The 22,547-nt window shown below is 41.8% G+C and overlaps 1 protein-coding gene across 1 annotated transcript in view; it reads right to left on the minus strand.

Moving 5' to 3' along the window:
* Positions 1-13,862, minus strand: part of PDE3A (phosphodiesterase 3A) — a 366,695-nt gene extending 352,833 nt beyond the window's left edge. The window contains 2 exon segments of the mRNA XM_030541750.1: positions 11,936-12,883; positions 12,885-13,862. Coding sequence (XP_030397610.1) covers positions 11,936-12,883; positions 12,885-12,947 — 1,011 coding nt within the window. The 5' untranslated portion in view covers positions 12,948-13,862.
* Between the last annotated feature and the right edge of the window lie 8,685 nt (positions 13,863-22,547).

A 22,547-nucleotide genomic window follows, 5' to 3' on the forward strand; every position in this document is an offset into this window, starting at 1 on the left:
GGACCAAATACTGTCTAGACCATCCCTAATAGACATTTACCAAAGCTACTCTTAAATATCTCCAGAGATGGAGATTCCACAACCTCCCTAGGCAATTTATTACCGTGTTTAAACCACCCTGACAGTTAGGAACTTTTTCCTAATGTCCAACTTAAACCTCCCTTGTTGCAGTTTAAGCCCATTGCTTTTTGTTCTATCCTGAGAGGCTAAGATGAACAAGTTTTCTCCCACCTCCTTATGACACTTTTAGATACCTGAAAACTGTCCCCTGTCAGTCTTCTCTTTGCCAAACTAAACAAACCCAATTCTTTCAGTCTTCCTTCATAGGTCATGTTCTCCAGACCTTTAAACATTCCTGTTGTTCTTCTCTGGACTCTCTCCAATTTCTCCACATCTTTCTTGAAATGCAGTGCCCACAACTGGACACAATACTACAGCTGAGGCCTAGCCATCACAGAGTAGAGCGGAAGAATGACCTCTTGCGTCTTGCTCACAACACACCTGTTAATGCATCCCAGAATCACGTTTGCTTTTTTTGCAACAGCATCACACTGTTGACACTCATGTAGCTTGTGGTCCACTATAACCCCTAGATCCCTTTCTGTCATACTCCTTCGTAGACAGTCTCTTCCAATTCTGTATGTGTGAAACTGATTGTTCCTTCCTAAGTGGAGCACTTTGCATTTGTCTTTATTAAAATTCTTTATTAAATTTTATTTTATGCACTAGTGCTGCTGTTGCAGAAAAGAAAGATTACCCTACTACTTAATGATGGGGTGTAGGGTGTACCAGGCCCTTCCTGGACTTCTGCAGAAGGCCTTAAGTCCTACTATACCTTGCCCCAGAAAGGAGCAGTGAAAGTGGGTCCTCCAGGCCTGCCTAGAAAGGCTGCACAGAAGCAGCCTGTCAGGCCCTGCAGTTCCTTTTATTGGAGCCGGAGGCTTAAGGCACTGAAGACCTGCCTAGCAAGGTCAGCAACCTACAGGGAGCACCACAAATGTGGGCGGGGGAGGGAGAGGAGGGAATAGCAGAAACTGCAGCACCACACCCCTCTGATAGGAGGCATTCAAGAGGCAAGTGCCCCCTTTTTTACACCTGGATACTGAACCTCTACAATTCCCCACTGATGACAATGGAAACAGGGAATGGTCAGTAGCCATGGGTGGGGGGGAAATGAGACCACTTTTATTTAGTACTTTATCTTGCTTAACCTAGGTTTTAAGATGCTGTTCAGTGACTTCAGTGAGAACTGGAGGTGCTCAGTGCCTCACAAGTTCAGGCCCCATGTCTGCATCTGAGCAAAATATACTACTGCACCAACCAGGCTTGCAAGCTTAAGTAAAATCCCAAGCCATATTTAAAAATATTTTAAATATTTAACTTGCATATCATTCTATTTTAACTGACAGGTTATGTATAAAAAAAATCAGTGTGATTGGATCTTTTCAGCAATCGCCAATTGTATTATATCATGGAATACATTTGAGTGTCATCCATCCAAAAGCATTGTTTTGGCTTTGATGTACAGACAAGCTGGCAAAGCTGGGTGTGCAATGAAAATCAAATTAGATTTGGTTAGCATATGACCTCTAACAGGATACCCTCCTTCTCCTCCTCCCCCGCCCACCCTCCACACAAAAAGGCTATTATTTCATTCAGTGCTTTGCTATGGTTGCAATATTTAATTTCAGCATAGTGCATAATAAAAGGTTGTGCAACCCTCCCCTCCCAATTCACACAGCTACACGATAAAGGCTACACATTCTTAAATGTGTCATTTTAATTGAGTTATTAAGGAAATGCATATACCTTTAGGTCACACAAGCACTTATTCCTAAGGCACCTGCAACTGAAAGCTTGGGAGAACAAACCTAGAAGATTTGCTGTTTATTCCCATAATTAGAAGGGAAATATTGCTCAGGTGCAGATTCCCATGCAGTTCAGATTTTATAGCTCTTTCAAAATGCCTTCTTTCATTGCTGGTCAAACCCTTAAGTGTGGTTATGGATCAAGCTACTCAAATGCTAGAATAGCATATTAAAAAAACGTCATGATACTACTCAAAAATTATTTCAGCAATTTTCAGTTTATAAAGCTGAGGGAATATTTCTCAAACTTATTCAATAAATATCATGAACTTTTCAGAGAATATATTAGTCTAATCATTTTCTCAGCACCACCACCCCAATTTTCTCTTAAACTCAAAGGATGATCCTCCAAACACGATTAGTTCCAATGGTTTAAAATAAACAAACAAACCAGGCAATCCAAAGGAGGTTAACTCCTCGCCATAGTGTAACACGATCCTGTAAACCAGATACTGTAACAATTCTGAATATCAAATTAAAACTATGGGCATCAGTCTTTAAGTAAAGATGAAACAGATTATCAGTTTGTTCTGATTAAGATTCTGCGATTGAGACTTTGATGGTAACGCCACAGTGGCTCAACATCATTTTCCTAGAAACAGTATATCTAGGGTTGATTTATTTTGTAGACCCATTAGTAAGGCTAAGGTGAGTTCTAATTCTAACAGGACTCTATTGAACTGTTACTTTTTCAAATTTCCATTAATGCTTCACTCAGCAATTGTCAGCAATATCCTGTGTGTCTCTTGCACACAGACTTCCTATGGAGAATTAAAGAGTCAACATACTGTGAGGATTTTATTGATGCATGAAACATTTTCCCTTCCTAAACTTCAATTCTATCTGTAAAACAAAACCAAACATGGGCAGCCAACAGAATATAGAGTGCATGCAAATAAATTATTTTAATCTCAAAACACTTTGTTGTAGAAGGGTGGGTGCATTAGATAGGGAGAGAGCACATCAATAGCAAAGGTTATTTTTGACACACAGAGGTTTACATTTTCCCCAACCGTTGTACAGGCCATGAAAGAAAACATCAGGCTTTGCTGCATTTGTCTAACTGATTCTCGTCGGAATCGTTTTTCCTAACAATTTTGAGTACTTGATTGTGTTAGGAATATCAGAAATGCCATAGTAGATTAGACCAGTGGTCCACTTAGCTCAGCATTGTGTCTGTGTGAGTGACCAGTAGGAGATGCTTCAGAGGCAAGAGTAAGAACCCTGTAGCAGGCAATAATAGAAAAACTTGTCAACAGGGGAAGTTTCTTCTCACGAACAGTTAGCGGATTCCTTATCCCCTTACACATGAGAGTTTGAAAAAAAAGGAAAGTATTCATTTAACCTATGTAATTTAAATTTGGATGGTCTCATTAGCCATAATAAATGTATAATACTTCAAAAAAAAAATCCTACTAAACTCTTGCCCTCAATGATACAATGACAGAGAATTCCACGGGTTCATTATGTGATGTTTGAAAAAAAAAATCTCTTATTAGTTTAAAATTAGTTTAATTGAATTTCCCCTTATTCCTATATTCTTAAACAAATTCATATTTTGTATTCTTCTATAATCTCTCTACTTACTAATTTATTTAAGCTACAGGTACTTACAAGTTTTTCAGTCTCTCCTCACATGAAAGTTCTCCAAGCCCCTAATAAACTGTCATTCATCTCTGAACTCTCTATTACCAATATACCATTTTGGAGAAAGGGTGACCAAAAAATAAAACAGCCCAGGCAAGAGCCTACTATTAATGTAAATAATGGCTTTATAATATTTTCAGCATTATTTTCTATCCCACCATCTCTATAGCTATCCTTTTGATTGGCTCTTTGACTGATACTGCACAACAAACATGTTTTTAACTGACACCTAGCCTTTTCCTGAGTGGTCACATTACACAGTTACTTTAAAATATGTCAGTGCTTACGAGTAGTTTCAATCAGTCTTTTCGCTAGGTTTCCTTTCATTTTTCCTCACTGTTGAATTTGCCATCATGATGTCCATTCCGTTAATTTTGGTAGGTCCTTCTGAATTCTTCTCTAAGTTGATTTACCAACATAATTTTGTCTCAATGCACATTTTGCCACTTTACTGTCCACCTAGGTTTTCAAATAATTAACATATGAAACATCACTGATGCTAATACAGAACAACAGGGAATACCATCATTAATCTTTCACTAAACTGAAAAATTGGCCTACTCTTTGTTTTCCAACTCATGTCCAGTTTCTAATCCTTGACAAAACATTACCATTTACCTAATGATTACTTAGTTACCTTGGTAACTTCTTGGGAGGACCTGTGTCAAAGCTCTGTTAAGAAGGTCCAAACAAATTCTACCTTTAGCAGACATTTTCCTTTATCTACTATTTTGTTAACATGCTCAACGAATTCTAACAGATTAGAGAGTCATGATTTTCCTATATAGCAATTGTGCTGGTTTTCATACATCCCACAGCCAGAAAGAACCATTGTGATTACCTGAGCTAATCTCCTGTATAACACAGGCCATAGAACCTCCCCAAAATAATTTCTAGAGCTGATCTTTTAGAAAAGCATCCAATCTTGACTGAAAAACTGTCAGTAGGGGAGAATCCACTACGATTGTTCCAATGGTTAATTGCCCTCATTGTTTAAAATTTACACCTTATTTCCACTCTGAATTTGTCTAGCTTCAACTTCCAGCTGTTGGACTGTCATACCTTACATCTTTCTTTACTAGACCGAAGAGCTCATTATCAAATATTTGTAGGTACTTATAAACTGTGATTAACGTCACTCCTTAACCCCTATGTTCCACTAAACAGATTGAGCTCCTTGAGTGAATCACCACAAGGCATGTTTTCTAGTCCTTTAGATTTGTCCTTACCCTATCACATTCACCTAGATGTTTAACGATTCTTATATTTAATCACCAGGTGAAATATCAACAAATTTTGAGCTGACACAGAAAACAGAAAATAATTTTTAAAAAGAGCAAAAAATGTCTCCATTATAAAACACATTAACTGGCTGATTTTATTTATATATTATATATATACACACACACACACTTTCCTATATATAGATAATAAAGATGGAGATGCATTAATTCCTGATATAATTCCACTGACATCAATGAAGTAGCAAGGATGGATTTTGCCCATTTTTTAATTTATCATCTGATATAATTATTTGCAAGTCATAATGCAAATCAGAGTAGGATCTCTGATGCCCTCTAAGGATCCAATCCTTTTTTTTACCTTACATGAATAGTGTCACTGATTTCAGATGGGACTACTCACATGAATAGGTGTTTGCAAGACAGAGGGCTAGACAGAGAGCATTTCTGGAACAACACTGAGTGGGAGTTACAAATATACATGCAGGAAACCAAGAGAGAACTGTTAAACTGTAAGGCTCACCATCAAGTTTTCAAACAAACAATAAATCACAGTTCTACCCCAGACTCCTCTAGTCCAAACGTACTCAAATAAAACTCAGCATAGAAAACAGCTAATGTTCTTCAGAAGCCAAGGTTAAAAATTGAAAAAACACGGACTTTTTGTGCTATTGCTCAAACAAATCACTACTCTGATGCAGAGAAGTTCACGTAGCATAGCAACTCCAGAGGCAACAGGTTATCTAATATACTGTATCAATAGCAGAACTGTCCAGAACAAAAATGAGTATTATACAAGCATACTTCAGATATGCTTATTTCTGAACGATATACTGAGTAAAATATAACCGGTTCAGGTGATGGTTTAATAATCTATTCTCTTATTCTCTAGGCAATAACTTTCTGAAGTCCACTCTGATGAAAAAGTAAAAACTTTTTTCCTATTTACTATTTGAATCCCTTCAACAACCAACATAACTTAGAACATCTAATAGAATAAAATAGGCTCTAACATATATTTGGGGAAAATACTAAAAGTAAGATTTTTAGGAATCAGATGACTATTTTAATTTCAGTGGGTCTTTTATTTTTTAAACCACTTAGGATGCAGACAGCTTATGCCCATTTCAAGCCCTGTGGTTACCGGCCATTACAGCTTTGCCTCTCCTACAGTTTCAAAGTGTTGGGTTTTTTTAAAAAAAAGATAAATATATTCCTTATTTTTACAAAATATAGGATTCTGTGTCAGCTTCCTGAAAAAAGATTCAGAGAATGAATGAACACAGTAATATCAGAACAGGATAGAGTCTCACAAATGTCACAATTAACGTCCAAAACATCATGTGTCACTGTTTGTTTGTTTTTCGGGCTTCTCAAACCATATTTTATACACAGGGTCACTGTTTTGGTTGGTTGTTTAATTAAAATGACAACCCACCATACACAGGATTTCTTTCAGCTCCAACGTTTTGCAATTTCACACTTTACACTCAGTTCAGAAAAAGCAGAAAGTCACTACTGTATTTTACTCCCCCACCTACAGGGGAAAAAAAAAAATCTGTATTTAACCGATTGTTTTATGGTCCATTTTTGTCAACTGTGACAGTTTTCCCAACAGCTTTTCAATTTCTGACAGTTAAAAATGCAACCTAAGTAAAGGCAGTTTACTTACATGAAGTCATGCTTAACAAAATTACATCTGGTATCCATGTATGATTTTTCAGGAGTCTGACATATACTAAGCAACCATATTTCAGCAAGTCACCAGAGGACATTAACTTATTTGCCTAAATATATATATAGATATTTTTTAATTTAAAATCTATATCCTACCTAGTGCCTTAATTCAGATCTCGTCCATTCTTAGGGAGATGGTATGAATATTATAGATTTAAGCTTCAGTACCAGCTGCAAATTAAAATTAATTTTATTCCTGTTTTAAAGGCAGCATACTAGAGAACTTAAAAAATCCACTTGTCTCCAACACATGAAAAGCTCACGCCAATTTCTGTAGAAGCTAAGATATTAAAAAATAAATAATAATAATACCACACACATTAGATCTTACAGCTGAGAAAGTAACTTTCCAAATGTGAACTGATGCAGTGCTGTCTTTTTGAGTCTGCAGGCAGCCCTAATGCCTGACACCGCTCATATCTTTCCCAAGCAGCAGAGTAAAACTGGCAAAACAAATTGGGTTGTCTAAACTACCACAAGGGGTCGATCTAAGATACGCAACTTCTGCTATGTGAATAGTGTAGCTGAAGTTGACGTACTTAGATCTACTTACCATGGTGTCTTCACTGGGGTAATTCGACAGCTGACACTCTCATCAACTCCACTTGCACTCCTTTTTCTGATGGAGTACCAGAGTCGACGGGAGAGCACCCAGCAGTCCATTTATCACATCTATACTAGACGCGATAAATCGGCCCGCCAATCCAGCAGGTACTGCAGACAAGCCCTCAGGTTATTTCCACTGAACTATTCAAAAAAAACCCAGAGCATTAGTGAAACTCACAAGACACATCTCAATTTCTGGAAAGCTAGGTGAGGCAGGTACTGAAACTACTCATGGAAAAAAGAGGATTTGAAGAAAAAAAGAAGTCATGGGGAAGGGTATGGTAGTGGAGACAAATCCTCAATTCTCCTCTCAATAGCTGAGAGTTGCAATAGTGAAGCCGCTATCTCCCACCATTCCAGCACCCAGATTAAAGTCCTCTCTCCTCTCTAAAGCAACCAGGAGACTACTGGGCAAAAGAGGAGCAAAGAGAAATGAAAGATCCTTCTCTTTTACAGAAACCATAGGAGAGAGTGTGGTGGAAGAGACACTTCACACTCATCTGGCATCTAGTAGGCAGAAGCTGACACAAAAGATGGGACCTTGGAGCAGGGTCAACACAGCGGTAGGAAGTCCAGTGTTAGCTCATTTCCCAGCAACTTGATGTCTGTTTCTTACCAAGCACCCTTCAATCTTGTGAGTTCTCTATCTGTATGCGCATTAGCCAGCAGTTAGTAAGCCTGTTTTTCAAACCAGAAGATATTTCAAGCCCTGTGATACTGTCTTTGGTTCAGCGACTGATAGCTACAGTACATTCCTGAAATTAATACAATAAATACAGCAAACTGAACTGCTTTGAGCTACTTCTTCAACTGGCAAAACTTGCTTGTAATAAATTCATATTACATGCATACACCAAGAAGAAGAAAAAACAAATCTATGCATGGAATACAACTTGGCCCACCTATGCAGTATAGTAACATTGTCTTTAACATCTTAGGCCATTTCTTGCCTCTGGATGCTTGCATGCAATTACACATTCAAATCAAAACAGACGACCATCCTGGCCTGCACAGGCTCCAAGACAGTTATCTCTGGAATGTATTATACTCCAGCATGTAGGGTTTCATACCGGAAACATCAGAGCACAGCAGAAAGGCTACCAGATCTGCTGGGCCTCTTCTGTCACCAGCTTTAGCAAGAAGAGTAAAGATGACTTGACAAGGTGTAAAGAAGATTTGGCCATCAAGAGTAGTGTCACCTATGTGCAGCTACCCAAAACACCATGCACATTTATATCAGTGAGGAAAATATACATCCTTTCATTACGTTTTTCACTTATTCACAATCTCTCTCACCAGGTTCTCCCCCCACCACCCTCAAAAAAAAAATGGATGTCTGATCCCTCAAGGAACCAAGCATCCTCAACTACTACTGATGAAAGCTGAAGGTATTCTGTACTGTGATGTTTTGGGGATCATTCAGACCAGTAAGGAGTTTTGTAACCTTGGGGTGCATTAATGCTGTGCTGCTGATTGTCACAGGTACCTCACAGAATCAGGCCACCATAAAATCACTCCCTTCTCACTGATGAGTGCACGCATGCCAAGTGGGAACCCTACAATCCAAACTATCTGTTCAGATTTTTAAAAAAATAGGACTAAATAAAATGTGAACAATTTCCCAGAGAAAGTGGCTAAATGGATTTCCATTGTTTATTATTTTTAAAGTTCATTTTGGGGCTGAGAAAAAGATAAGATGTTTCCACCAGAGATAATTTAGGGACACAGAGGAAACATTCAGGGGTTTAAAGTAAAAGCACTTAATGATAATAAGGGTAACACCAGTATAACTCAAATATACCTAACAATTCCAAACACTTTGATAGTGCAAGGCCAAATAGATGAAAATGTCCTGAATTTATATTTCAGTGACAAAAAGTCAGTTTATGACTGTTTAAGACGTCATTAGTTACCACATCATCATGACCACCACTATAGCTCTTTGGGTTAAAAAATAAATAAAAATAAAAACCAACAAGCAAATCTCCACCCTCCACTGTTCATAAACTTTAGAGAAGGATCCCACCTTACTACACAAAATTAAATACTGAAACAGCATTACTCTGGTCAGATGAAAGCTTAATAAGATTGCTCAGCAATGTAAACATATCATACAAGAAGTAATGGACGATAGCTCTGTAAGAAGTTCACAAGATCTTTGCTTCTTACGTTATCTGCTACACAATTCAAGCAGGTTTCTCAGCCCATTAAAACAATATTGTGGGTCTATTTCGTGATGTGAGCTTTCACATCTCTAAAACACCATACAAAAAAAGCTCTCTCTGACTTGCAACTTTCTATTCAAGGTTGGGGTTGTTGTTTTTTTACCTTGTTTTGGGGGTTTTGCGAAGTTGTTTTTTAAAGTATTTTATTTTAAACATGTTATATTTAAAAGCTGTCCTAAGGAGAAACATTTACCTATGGCTTCTTTAAAGTTACCAGGAGCCGATTTTCCTTATAAAAAACAAACTTTGTTTTGCTGTCAGCCAAAAGGGGCTCTCTCTGAGAGCCTCGCAGTATTTCTTGTTACTGTCTTTGTTATTTTAAAAGGGTGGCTGTAGGAAAAGGGAGTGTGAAAAGAAATTAATCACACACTCAACATGACAAATTGCTTGTAAAAAACAAACTTGGAGATAATCCTCCATTTTTGATTAAGCAATGGCATGAGCAATCCATGATCCCTCTATTGATTAATATTAAAAGTAGAAATGTGGCAAAATCCCTGAAAATAGTAAACTACATAGTTGTCAGTTGACTCCACTGTACAGTCTATTGTGGGGAAAACTGAAACTTCTCAAGGCATAATTAAACCTGTGCTCCTAAGTGAAAACATTAGGACAAATAGAAAAAGTAATCTGTTTGCTATAGTGGATTTAATAATACTGTATATGATAACGATGATTTGTGAGCTATTCATAAGCAAAAGAAGGTAACTATAGAAGGGCTTAATAGACTATATCGAAGTGATTACTTTTTAAATATGTCTGCTAGAAAGTTGCATTTATTTAAAGTGTCACAGCAAGTGGAAAAATATTCTAGACATTACACATGATTAGTGCATGTGGAAATGCACTGGAAATGTTTATGGTCAAAAAGCAAACATCTAAGAGAGAAAAATAAAGTTACTGTATTTACAAATTGTTCTTACACCCTAATTGCTCTCACATACTTCATAATACAACAGAGTCATAACTGAGTCAGTTTTCTATTTTTTCACACTGTTGGAGACGGTGGTAAATATTTAACATTTTTGTTTAGATAAAATAAATAAGTACATTTGCTGTAAAAAACATGCCTCAAGGATATAGGCTGTCAGGAATTTTTCTAGCAAATGTCATAAACAGCCACAAAGAGATGTAATCAAACCATTTCCAGAAACAAACTAGCCACCCACACCATATGGTTAGATGCCATCACTTAGAAAATACTTAACTGCTTATCCAGCAAGGGACCTAAAAATCCAGCAAGGGACCTAAAAGAAAGCCTTTGGTATAACAGAATAAGCTTAAGCTGGCCACTGTTCACCAAGTCTTTTTAATACTAATGGAAAAGGAAATATAAACACCATTTGCCACTTATTTCCACCTAGGTTTCCCTTTTCACCACTGGGCAAGTGTCATACTGATGCCAAATATGCTCAATTGCACTCAGTCCATCGAAAAATAGTCTTCTGCTGTGTAAAATTAAGTCTCAAAAACTCAGAAAACAATTTCAAGTGCAAAATTAAGTTTTAATGGTGTGTATCTGGCATCTCTTATTGTTTATGCTATGAAGATGTTACTATTTATTCTGTTCATGTTCTTAGATGTATTATTTTTCTTTTCAGAGCTTATGGAGAAAAACTTTTCTAGACAAAAATACACATCAATTCAAATTAAAAACACCAGTTGTTACAAAAAAAGGTTAAACTAAATAAATATCATATCTAGTGTCAACCGACAGAAGAATTGGGGTACAAAAGTTCTTGATCCCTTCAGTGTAGTAGTAGTGAAGATGCGAAAAGCTAAGATGACAACTACTGCAGGCCCCTTCTTAAAAAACACACAATACATTAGGCAAGAGGCTTTTCCCTATACTGAACAGAACTAAAAATATGCTTATTTCAGAAAGATGAACTCCTTTTAAGGACCAGTGAAAGTTTAATACGATTGATGCCCTCTTTCAACAAACCAAAAAAGGTTCAGAAATCACTTTTTATAATTGATGCTAGATGCTTCTCCAGCCTGGGCTAACCTATACTTTACATAACGCGCGCGCGCGCACACACACCACCGCAATATTTAGAGCCAGCCCAGCAACAGCTAGCTATACTGTTGGCCAAGTTAAAAAAAAAAAAATCTTCAGCGTAAAAACCTCAAGATTTTACATAAATATAGTGAAACTTTGAAACAAGCCTTGCCCTGCTCTAATGACTCCTCTGATTCTATCCCCCTTCTACTGAACAGAGATAAAGCCGACCAGAGTGCTGAAAACTTAAAGTGTTACTAAGGCAGATTAAAGTGATATTTCGAGCACAAAAATAAGGAGGGAGAAAACTGGAATGTAGGTAGGGGCTACCGAACCCTTCACATTTCACGTACACTTCCCACTTCCCAAATTTGTGGGAAACATTCAGCCGCTCTGATACACATCCAAAGGAGCGAGCAAAAAGTTTTTAGTAACTCGCAACGCTTCACTCCGTCTTACAACTCTTTTTTCTAGTGTCTGCTCAACCAACCAACAATAAATAAAAACCCTGCAAGTTTGCTGTACCCTGACTGCTTGGTGTTCCTTCTTCCTCAGCCCCCGGACTCCTGGGTTTTCCCTGGGATTGTGAAGAACTGTCGCGCTCCTTACCTGCTCCCTAGGTATGCAAGGCAGGGAAGTCCTCCGATGAGTCTTGTTGCTGCAGCTGGACATCTCGGGAGAGATCATGGAGCTGGACCTCCTCCTCCTCTTAAACACCGGGACCTCTTCCTTGGCCAGCTGGGCACCAGAAACCTCTCTATGCTGCGCAGCCCCGGAATGGGGCAAGAGCTGATCCGCGTACCTGGCCAGCAGGATGCCCAGGAGCCCGACCAAGTAAGCCAGGTAGGGTCTCCAGGCTACCTTGATCCTCTCTAAGGAGACTAGGGACGTGGTCCTGACCGCACTAGTCAAGGCGATCATGAGGACGCCCTGCCTCAGCTTCAGCACCAGCCATGTCACAGTGGCCAGGCAGCTCAGCACCACCCCCGTGGCGGTGAAGGAAAGCAAGTGATCCTCCCCTACCGCAAACCCAATCTGGACAATCGCTTCCCCCCCGCAGCAGGCGGCCAGGAGCAAGGCGGCTGTGTGCAGGCGGACCCCGGAGCGCAGCAAGTACAAGCCCATCCAAAAGAAGACACACATGAGGCTGAAGAGCAAAGCGATGGGATGCAGCCAAGGAGTCAGCTGGAAGCTGCTGCTGTTGCTACTGGGGAACCCTGCTGGGGGCAACGGCAAACCAGCCGCTTCTCCTCCTCCAGCTGTTGCGGCTGCTGCTGCTTCCTCCTCCGCCGCCACTATCTCCTTCTCCTCCAGATTGCAGCCGATCTCCCCCCGGACCAACCTGACCACCAGAGCCAGCAAGAAGGACAGGGATCCGGCGCAGAGAGCCGAGGAAAGTTTCCGGGAGCTCCAGATTTTCTGCAGCACCAGGTCTCCCCAGCAGAGCTGGCAGGTTGAGTCTTCCTTTTGCCCCTGCTGAATGCCCGGCTGCTTCTGTTTCCCATCAGAGTAACAATACCCATTGCAATCAGATCCTACTCGCTCTGCTGGGCTTTTCCTCCTCACCAATGCTCCGGCTGGACTTGCCTCTGACACTGGCAGAGTCGCTGGTCAGAGCCATAGTTTCAGCCTCCCTTCTTCCCCCCACATACACAACGAGGCAACCCCCTCCCCTCCCCAGCAGAGAGAGAGAAACCCTCTCAGGTTCCTCCAGAGATTGCAAAAATTAATATCTATCACAGGGTGCAAACGGAGAAGCGCGAGAGGGGGGCAAGGCTAGGAAGAGTCTGCAAAGTTAAAGCCTCGGATTTGGTAAGGAGATCAACTTCCCTCTCCTGTCCCCTGATCAAAGAGCCTGTCGCCCTGTTTATAGGCTCTCCCTCCGAGATCGCTGCAGGTTAAAAAAAATCCACGGGATTGTCGGCTCGGAAGGGGTGGAAGAACAGAAAGAAGCCGCTGGACAAAGTCAGCAGCGCTGGTTCATTTCTAGGCCATCATTGCTCCTCCGCACTCCTGGTGCTCGGGAAGAGGCGGGGGGGGGGGAGCGGGATGGAGCTGCGTGCGGGCAGCTGCAGCAGGGACTTTCTGCCCGCTTTCTTCTTCTTCTTCCTGCTGCTCTCTGCCGCGCTCACTCTTCCCTTCTCCTCGGGCGAGCCTTCCCGGCGCTGCCAGAAGCCGTGGCTCGCCATTCCCCATGGCCGGGGGTGGGCAGAGTCCTGGTCATTGCAGAGCTTGGGGAGGGAGAGACAAAAATAAAAGGCCAGCGGGGGGAGGGGGAGGTGAAGAAGTTGCTAAGTCCTGCCGGGAAGAGACGCAGATCCGCGGGAGGGAGGCTGCTCGGAACAGCTTTGCCCCCCGTTTGAAGGCTCTTGGGGCGCTCTGCGATGTTTGCCACCCAACTTCAAGTGAGGCGAGTACCCCCCGTGAAAGAAGCGAGGATGGGCAGTGGGGGGAGATAAACAAGCAGGAGGCGGCTGCCGGTGTTTGCAGTTCAGCTTGTACCAGTGCCCGGGAAACGCTGCCCCGCTCCTTCTGCTCCCCGTCCTCCCGGAGGAGGCGCTGCTGCGGGCAGCTCCCCAGCCCAGGCCCACGCAGCGAGCGGAGCACGCACGCTGCAGCCGTCGCGTGGAGCGAGCCCCTTGCTCCTCAGCCCCGGGAACGCGGGGTCAGCTGAGCCGCGCGGGCTGCTGCGCCTGGGCGGGAGCGCATCGCACCAACCCGCCGGGTGGCTTTGCAGAAGCTGAGGCACTGGAGGTGCCAACCGGCAGAGAGTTGGCTGCTACCCGGCTGTTAGCAATAAAGCCATAAATCGAGTGACGGGAGGGGGACAATTACACGGCAGTAAAAAAGTCACAATCGTTAGCGAGATTAATTTCTACTTCACTTTGTAGAGACAGCCCAGCCTGGCCCACCAGAGCTAACTAACTGCCTTGGGGAAGGTCAGCCCCAAAAAGCCAGGTTGTGCCACTCCCATCCCCCCCTTATCTGAGCTGATCCAGAACATCAGAGCCAGGCAGGCTTTGAGAGGGTGGTCCCATCTGTGTCTTACAGCAATGCCTTTACTCCACGGTGGGTCCAATAGCTAAATCCTCTTTCTAACTAACTGCACCTTCAATTAAACCAGGAAGAACCCTGCTAATAGACTGTGCCCCTCTGGGAGAGCATTTGCTACAATTCTTAGAGGCTGAAACAAATTAGGCCCAGATCCCTGCAAAGACTTAATTGGGAGCATACTTAATAGGCCTGATGAGTAAAGTTACACACGGTTTAAATCTTTGCAAGATCAGGGCCTTAGCTCTCAAAGCCACAGACCAGGAAATTGCATATAGTATAATACATTTAGCACACTGCCACAATATACAACCCCAACGAAACCTTCAGCATGGAAACATTTAGAGCAAGGAAATGAACAGATTAGAGAAAAGAATTTCCCTCCTCATCCCCCAGCAAATAAATCAGTGATTTAAGACATAAAACAGATCACAGTGGTGTATTTATTTGAGGATATATTTGGGGTTTTTAATACCATGCCTATCACCACAATTCCTGAGTTTAATTGGTTTGAAAGGGTAGCTCCAGTGTAACGGGTTTTCTATGACCAGAAACATGTGCATGAACTGAGGTTGGTTTTAAATAATAGTTTTCTAGGCTACATAATATGTAATCTGGATTGTCATTTTTGTGTTGAACGTTTGTCAGAAAGAAACCTGAATATTGTCAGTAAAGTTCGGGTTTTTGAGGGTTGGATTGGTTACAGGAATCTCATAGGGGTTTGTTGTTTTTGTTTGGTTTATTTTATGGTTAAGAGTCCAAACTCTGAATAACTGACAAGGTTTGCAATTTATTGTTGACAAGGGCTGTCAGGGGAGCAGGGAGTCTTATATCTATGTAGAGCCCCACTGAAAATATCACTAGGCTCCCCACCACAGATAAAAGTCCATGCATAGGGCTTTGATTGCAGGACGAGGGTCTTAGAACAAATGATGCCTATAGATGCCTTTCACCTCTACTCTTTAAAAGAGATAGGCATCTTAGGATTTGTTAGTTTAAAAAAAAAATCATGAGTCAAAATGCATACAGTCTGCATAATTCAATCACATATAACTAGTATTTCAACAGTACAGGCAGCTCAGAACCCTATTACACCTTTGATCTTATCCTCCACACTGAGCATCATTCAGTTTAAACCCCACTTTACCTCAGCTTTGTTACTTTATAGATTGTTACTCTAGTTAATATCAGAAAGGTGGACAGTGATAGAATTATAAAAAAAAAGCTGTAGTCAAATTATTTCAAAACTTTCCCTACTACTAATTTTTGTTGAATACCCTATTTAAACATCTGTCACATACATTGGCAAAAGCATATGTCCTCAATACTACCTTTCCCTGATACACAGATAATTCATGTTATTTGAAAAGTAATGGCACTCTCTAGTTGGACAAACTCAGGTTTAATGTTTAAGAGAAATTGCAGTGGAATCCACAAAGGGCCTTAAGGTGTTGCAATGCTGAGCATTGTGGTGCCTAACATTTAGGTGCCTAGAAAATCACAGGAATAATGCTGTGATCCACCAAGCTAAGATTAAGTATCTTAAGACCCCTACACAATGAATGGGGAGAGACAGACACCTAAGATTGTGATTCACCAATGCTAGTAGGCTAGGCAGGGATCTGCCAAAGTCAGTCAATGGGAGATGGTAAACCCTGCCCCAATCTAGAAAGTTAGGTACCTCAATCCAGGCTGCAAGGAGGTGCCTTGCTGTCCACGAACTGGGGAAGATGGTGCGTGGCTGCCTAAGTTGCATGCAATGGGCCGAGCAAAACAGTCCCAGTGGAACGATGGGCCCTCCTTTGGTCTAGTGGTGCTCACCCAAGCTGTGGAAGACCCCCAGGTCCTCCTGAGTGGGAAGACAGGGATTGAATCAGGCTCTGCTATCTCTAGGTTAGTGCCCTAACCCCCTGGGCTACTACTGCATCATTCTAATTCTTGGGGTGGCCCAATTAATATGTAAGTAGTCTGTATTTAAGGATTTAATTAAAGGTCAAACAACTTCAACTTCAACAGACCTTGAGGGAGACCATATCAAATATTACGTAGTTAAGTATTAGATTACACTCCTGAGATCCCACTTCAATTCCCTTTCTGCCCCTCGTAGGAGACAGGGACTTGTAACTGTGTGTTTGTGTCTCCCACATCCTGGATAATAGTCTATCCCAGCCTGCACAACTCGTAAAGCAGCGAGGGACACATTACTCCAAGAAAACAGCGGAGGGCCGAAACCCCACGGCCATGGAAACACCCCCTCAGGACCTCCCGGCCCTGCGGAAAGACTCCGCCCCAGCACCCACCCAGCCCTGCAGAAACAACCCCTCCTTCCCCAGCACCGCCCCACCAAAACAGCTGTGGGCCAAAAGGAAGTTGGGGGTGGGTTGGTGATACTTGATTTAAATCAACCAGTGGCTCCTCAGCTGAAGAGGTGGCTGGGAGCTGTCAGTGGCAAATGAAAGGGCCCGGGGCTCCGGCAGCTGTGGGAAACCAAGCTTTGCGGGGTTGAGCCGGCATTTAAAGGGCCCAGAGCTCCTCCCACGGAGGGGAGCCCGAGCCCTTTAAATCCCAGTCCCAGCCCATCCGCTGCTGGGATTCAAGGTCTTTGGGCTGCCTGCAGGCCGCGGGGAGCCCTGAGCCCTTTAAATCTCAGCCACTGCTGGGATTCAAAGGGCTCGGGCTGCTCGAGGTGGCGGTGAGCTCTGAGCCCAGCGGGAATCTCTGCGCGCAAACCAGAGCCCTTTGAATCGCAGCCGTGGCTGTGGGCAGCTCAGAAGCCTTTTGAATCCCGACCGCGGCTGGGATTTAAAGGGGTCTGGACTCCCTGTGCCGCCGGCAGCCCAGAGCCCTATGAATCCCGGCCGCAGCTGAGATTTAAAGAGCTCTGTGCTTCCCCGCCGCTACAGGCAGCTCAGAGCCTTTGAACCCCGGCCGCGGCTGGGATTTAAAGGGCTCTGGGCTCCCTGCTTGCTGCTGGCAGCCTAGAGCCCTATGAATCCCGACCACGGCTGAGATTTAAAGAGCTCTGGACTCCCACTGCTAAGGCAGCTCAGAGCCTTTTGAATCCCAGCTGCGGTGAGCCTCCGCTGGCCGCATGTGGTGTTAGGCCTGGTCTATCCCCTAGCCTTAAGATTATAAGGGAGGTCCCTTCCCACCCATTTCCCGCTGCTTTGTGTGAACCTCCCTGAGAGCCCAATCTGATAGGTGCCTCTGAGCACATCCCCAGATAGATTTCAGTGGTGCCTAAAAAAAATGACTAGCACCTAAATATCTCCATGAATAATACCCTTGGTGCTTTTAAAAACACCTCCTGTTGCAATGGTTTTGTTTCCAGTAGCCTGTTCCTGGTTGATTTTGTTTCAGGGGCAGTTTTAAACACACTTAAGGTCCTGGACCATGCACTGAGCTCTGCAAGGGTGGTACCCTGACCTGCATGAAGCCCTAACAACCCGCGGTTCCCCACACATTTTTCAAGGCTTATTTTGTATTTGTACATTAAATAATATGAAAAACATCATATATTAATAGTCGTCCCACTCAGGGTTGAAAGAATACGTACAGTGTCCTCTTTTTGAACCACTTCATTTGGACCAAAAGTTTAAAAAATAATAAATTGCAAAGCACAGAAAACAGCAGTATTAGTGCAGGAAGAATACTCAATACAGGGCGCAGCTCCAGGCAACCATGAAGCAGCAAGTGCTTGTGTCAGCACCATGCTATGGGGGAGCATTTGGTCCATTCTGCAGAGACGGAGCATTTTTTTTTTTTTTGACAGCAGTTCTGGGCAGTGCAGCAAGAAGCCTGAGAGAAGCTGCACAGCCTGCAACCCCGGAGTACTCTGTCCCTAGCAGGTGGGGGGCCCCGGCATCTCTCCCCTGGTGGGCACTAGGCGGGCCCCGCGCCTGGCGGGGACAGAGAGCACTGGCGCCCGCAGCCCTGGAGTTCTCAGTCCCCAGCAGGCGCGGGGCTGGAAGAAGCCGCAGCCCCATGCCTGCTGGGGACAGAGGGCACTGGTGCCCGCAGCCCTGGAGTTCTCTGTCCCTGGCAACCACAGAGCCGTGGCTTATTTCCCCTGCTGATCACTAGGCAGGCACACATAAATGCCCCGGCGGGTGCCATGGCACCCACGGGAACTGAATTGGGGACCACTGCCCTAACAGCTAAATGGGCATCACTTGAAGAAGGAAACTATTTCACCAAAGATGACTTTTTTGCAGTATTATGTGAAACAAAACAAGACTACTCCAAAACTAACATCTGTCAGCTTCTGTTATGAAGAGTATGCAGAAACCTAATGTAGCCTTTGATTACTTTGTCTTGGTAGGTTAATTTCCATTTCAGGCCTTCTTGATGACAGAGAGAGCTATTAATAATAGTCTAAGCATTGGGTGGTGAACATACCTAGACTTCCTAGAACCACAGCTCAGAATCAGAGTGGTAAGCTCAACCCATCAGCCATCTAAGATACCATAGATAAATTGAATTGCATGCATTTTACTCTTGGGAGGGCGTGTCTTTTAGATGAGACATTGAAAATTGTGGGCTTGTCTGCACAGCGTGACACTTGTTTTAATAGTAGGCTGTCTTTGGTCAAAAGTATTTCCTCTCCATTGTTCTATAGTAAAGTGGATGTTTACTACTCACTTCTTCACAGGTGGATACATTTAAGGTGTGCTTTTCTGTTCAATTTGTAAAGTGCTTTTGAGTGAAAGTCAGTATTAGTTTGATTTCCAGAGACTCTGAGCACCTGCAGCTCCCAGTGAAATCAATGAGATGCAGGGATACTCAGCACATCAAGAGTCAGGCTGTAAATCAGATTACAATCTTAGAGGAATAAGATGCATACGATTCCTTTGGATTCACTTATGTTGGCATTTCTATTAGTGCAGTTCATCTCACTGACTGACACAAGAGGTCAACTAGAGCAGTGTTTAGCCAGGAATAAATGTTCTCCTGGTTCCATTGGTAGATAGAGTTGTGACTGTCATGACATGTGCAGGAACAAGCTGCTGAAAGATCAGAATTCCTCACAATGGGTGGAGAAACTCCAGGAAGCTAGAGCCCAATCCTGCATGGTGCTGAGCATCCTCAGATCCCATTAAAGTAAATGGGAATTGAGGAAGCTCAGCACCTTCCAGAACTATCCCCTCAGTATCAACACGCATCAGTAGTGTCCAAAGGAAGGGGAAATCATCAAATGTAGCTTGAGGTTATCATAGCAAAAAAATAATCTTGAGTATTTGAAAGTTTTAAATTCTGAGGAACTCTCCTTTTTCCTCCTGTGATTCAGGATATAGATCAAAACTATTTTTTTGTTCCTTTTAAAATAAATGAACAGGGAAATGCTGCTATAATGTATTAAACAGAAAACAGAAGGGAGGACTAATGGTTCTGGGTTATAGTTTAAAAACCCTGAGATGGGGAGAAGATGCTATGCAACAGTACTCAGGGAAAAGCCTGCTCCCTTGGATATTATTAACTAGGGAACCATGACTAGAGGAATTTGCCAAGGTAAATAAAGCAATCTTGAAAAGGTTTTATTAGCAATATAATATCTAGATATAAACAAAGGTAAAACATTTAGGAACCTGGAAAAGACAATAAATGATCCAGTTAGCAAATAAATTGATATTAATTGGTCAACCAAAGTGGAGAATTGGTATTTCAAGTTACAATGTACGGGAACAACTCAGCATTGATTTAATAAGTTAACACATGGGAGAAGGTGATAAATACTGTGGTTAAGTAACATATCAACAACCCATTTCAAATAAGAAGTAAGAGTAATCTTCCATGTAAGAAATTCAGCGTTCTCAGTTATGAGAAACTGGTACAGGAAGTCTCATGGGTAACATAAGAGGAGGATATGAAACAAAGCACAGATGGTGGTCAAGCAAGGTTAAGTGTAAAGGATTTTCAGCTGAAAAAATATTAGTTCTAGATCAAGAGCTACATATAAAGAAGCTGTGAAATGACAACCATCTTCCCACTACTAGAGACATGTCTGTAATGATTCTCCACATCAGAGTTCCTTTTCCTTTACTAGTTAAATAGGGAGAAAGTTTGTCCATTAGATAATACACTTTTTCCACCGGTAAAGATGATGCCAAAGGCCAGGTCTACGTGGGAAAACCCCTCCCATCACTATAGTAAATGTTTGCACTGAAGCACTACAGTAACACAGCTGCATTGCTGAGTTATGCCACTGTAGCAATTTAGGTGTAGACACAGCCTAAGATTTATGCAATTAAAAAGTGAATTTTGTAGAAAGAGCGGCATTGTGTGCATTCCTGACCACAACAGCCCAGTGAGAATTAGACCCACCAACACAATAGAGTTTTTGACCAACCACCAGAATGGTGGAGTCCTTTAGCTAATTCTCAACATAATAGTTGTCAAGATTCCACAGCTCAAAGCTTAAACATGCCACCAAGTTAAGACCCACAGCTACTTAGGCCTGGCTCATTCCTCGACTAGTGGTTTATATTTCCCACCTCTGGGGAACCAGGTGAGTACCATTAAATAAAATGTCCACATGTCCCCAAGGAATTCCTCCTGTCCCTTTTAACATAAAAGGTGATGGAAGTTTCCATCACCATAGTAATATAATAAAAGTAAGGATTCAGATTGTAGAGAAATTGCTTGTTGCTGATTGTTACGATCAGTCTGAGATGGGAGAAGACTCTACAGCAGAGACATCAGGACAGGCTGAAAAAATTCCACACCAAATGGTTTTGGAGATTAGAATGGGACAGAGGGAAAAAAGAGAATGCTTCTGTTTTACCACTCTTTATTCCAATTATAGCAAGAATATCCATGACACTTAGGAACGATGTCTGAGATGATTGTGCATTTTTGTACTTTGCTTTCTTATTTTAATTATTTTTTTTCACCTTCTTTTGACTTTGGTCAAATATTTGTTGTGAGCTAGGAAACACAATGTGACTATGATTTTATAACAACTGGATCTGCAGGAATTTGTTAATTAAGATAACAGTTGCTTACCTTCTGACATCAGTCTATTTTTATAAGAGTATTAAGGAAGATACTGCTCTGGGTTTTTATAGCACTATCCATGTGAGTACCTCAAAGCATTTTACAAACCTATATGAATAAACTCTCACAATGCCCCTGTTTATAACTGTAGCACTTCAGTATAGAGGCTAGCTACACCAGCGGGAGGGATTCTCCCCATGGTATCAGTAATCCATCTCCAAGAGAGGCAGTACCTAGGTCAACAGAAGAATTTTTCCATTCACCTAGTACTATCTACATGGGGACTTAGGTCAGCTTACCTATGTCACTCTGGGGGTTGGCTTTTTCACACCCTCTGAGCCATGTAGCTGGCAGATCTGCCCTGTGCCATCAAAGTTTAGATGATAAATTTTATCATACAACCCACTAGTCATTAAGGCACCAAGCTAGCAAAGCAGTTAAGCACATGTAACTTTAAGCACAAGTGTCCCATTGACTTTCGTGACATTTCACTATAAATAACACATGAAATACAATGTAAATGTTAAAGTTTAGATGATACATTTGTCATATAAGCCATTGGACATTAAGGTCATGATCCAGCATAGCACTTAAGCACGAGTAGTCTAATTGAGTTTATTGATATTTCACGATGGGCACTGCATCAAATGCAGCTGTCACATTAATTCAGTGTTTCTAACATTTTCAGCAGTGAAATAATTACTAGTATTGACATTATTATTGCACCATTATTCATGTCATTCATTACCAGTATATAACATTATTTCAGGCTGTCTCCAGACTCAGGATATCGCCACTGTATACGTTTCATTTGGGTCACATTTTCAAGGTTTTCTTCACAACCAAGAGGGGTAGGTACATAATTTAAAAAAAAAAAAGAAATCCTGGATTGTGGAGTAGCCATTTGATGACAAATACTTCCATCAGACTAATTCAGTAATGAAAACATCCATTGACTTTCATTGTGAAGTAGATAGAAAACATTACGATTAGTATATTAATAAAAAAAATCTACACATTAATAAACCTTAAAACAGACTGTGCCTCAGATTTTTGCTAAAATTTCCGAGTGAATTTTCTAATCTCCAAAAATCCAAAATATATTTGCTAGAGGAATTTTTAAAAAGTATACACTTGCCATTTAAAAATGCTTATAATTAATAAATTAAGTAACAGA

The sequence above is a fragment of the Gopherus evgoodei genome, chromosome 1 (assembly GCF_007399415.2).
Source record: "Gopherus evgoodei ecotype Sinaloan lineage chromosome 1, rGopEvg1_v1.p, whole genome shotgun sequence".
Classification (NCBI taxonomy): domain Eukaryota; kingdom Metazoa; phylum Chordata; order Testudines; family Testudinidae; genus Gopherus; species Gopherus evgoodei.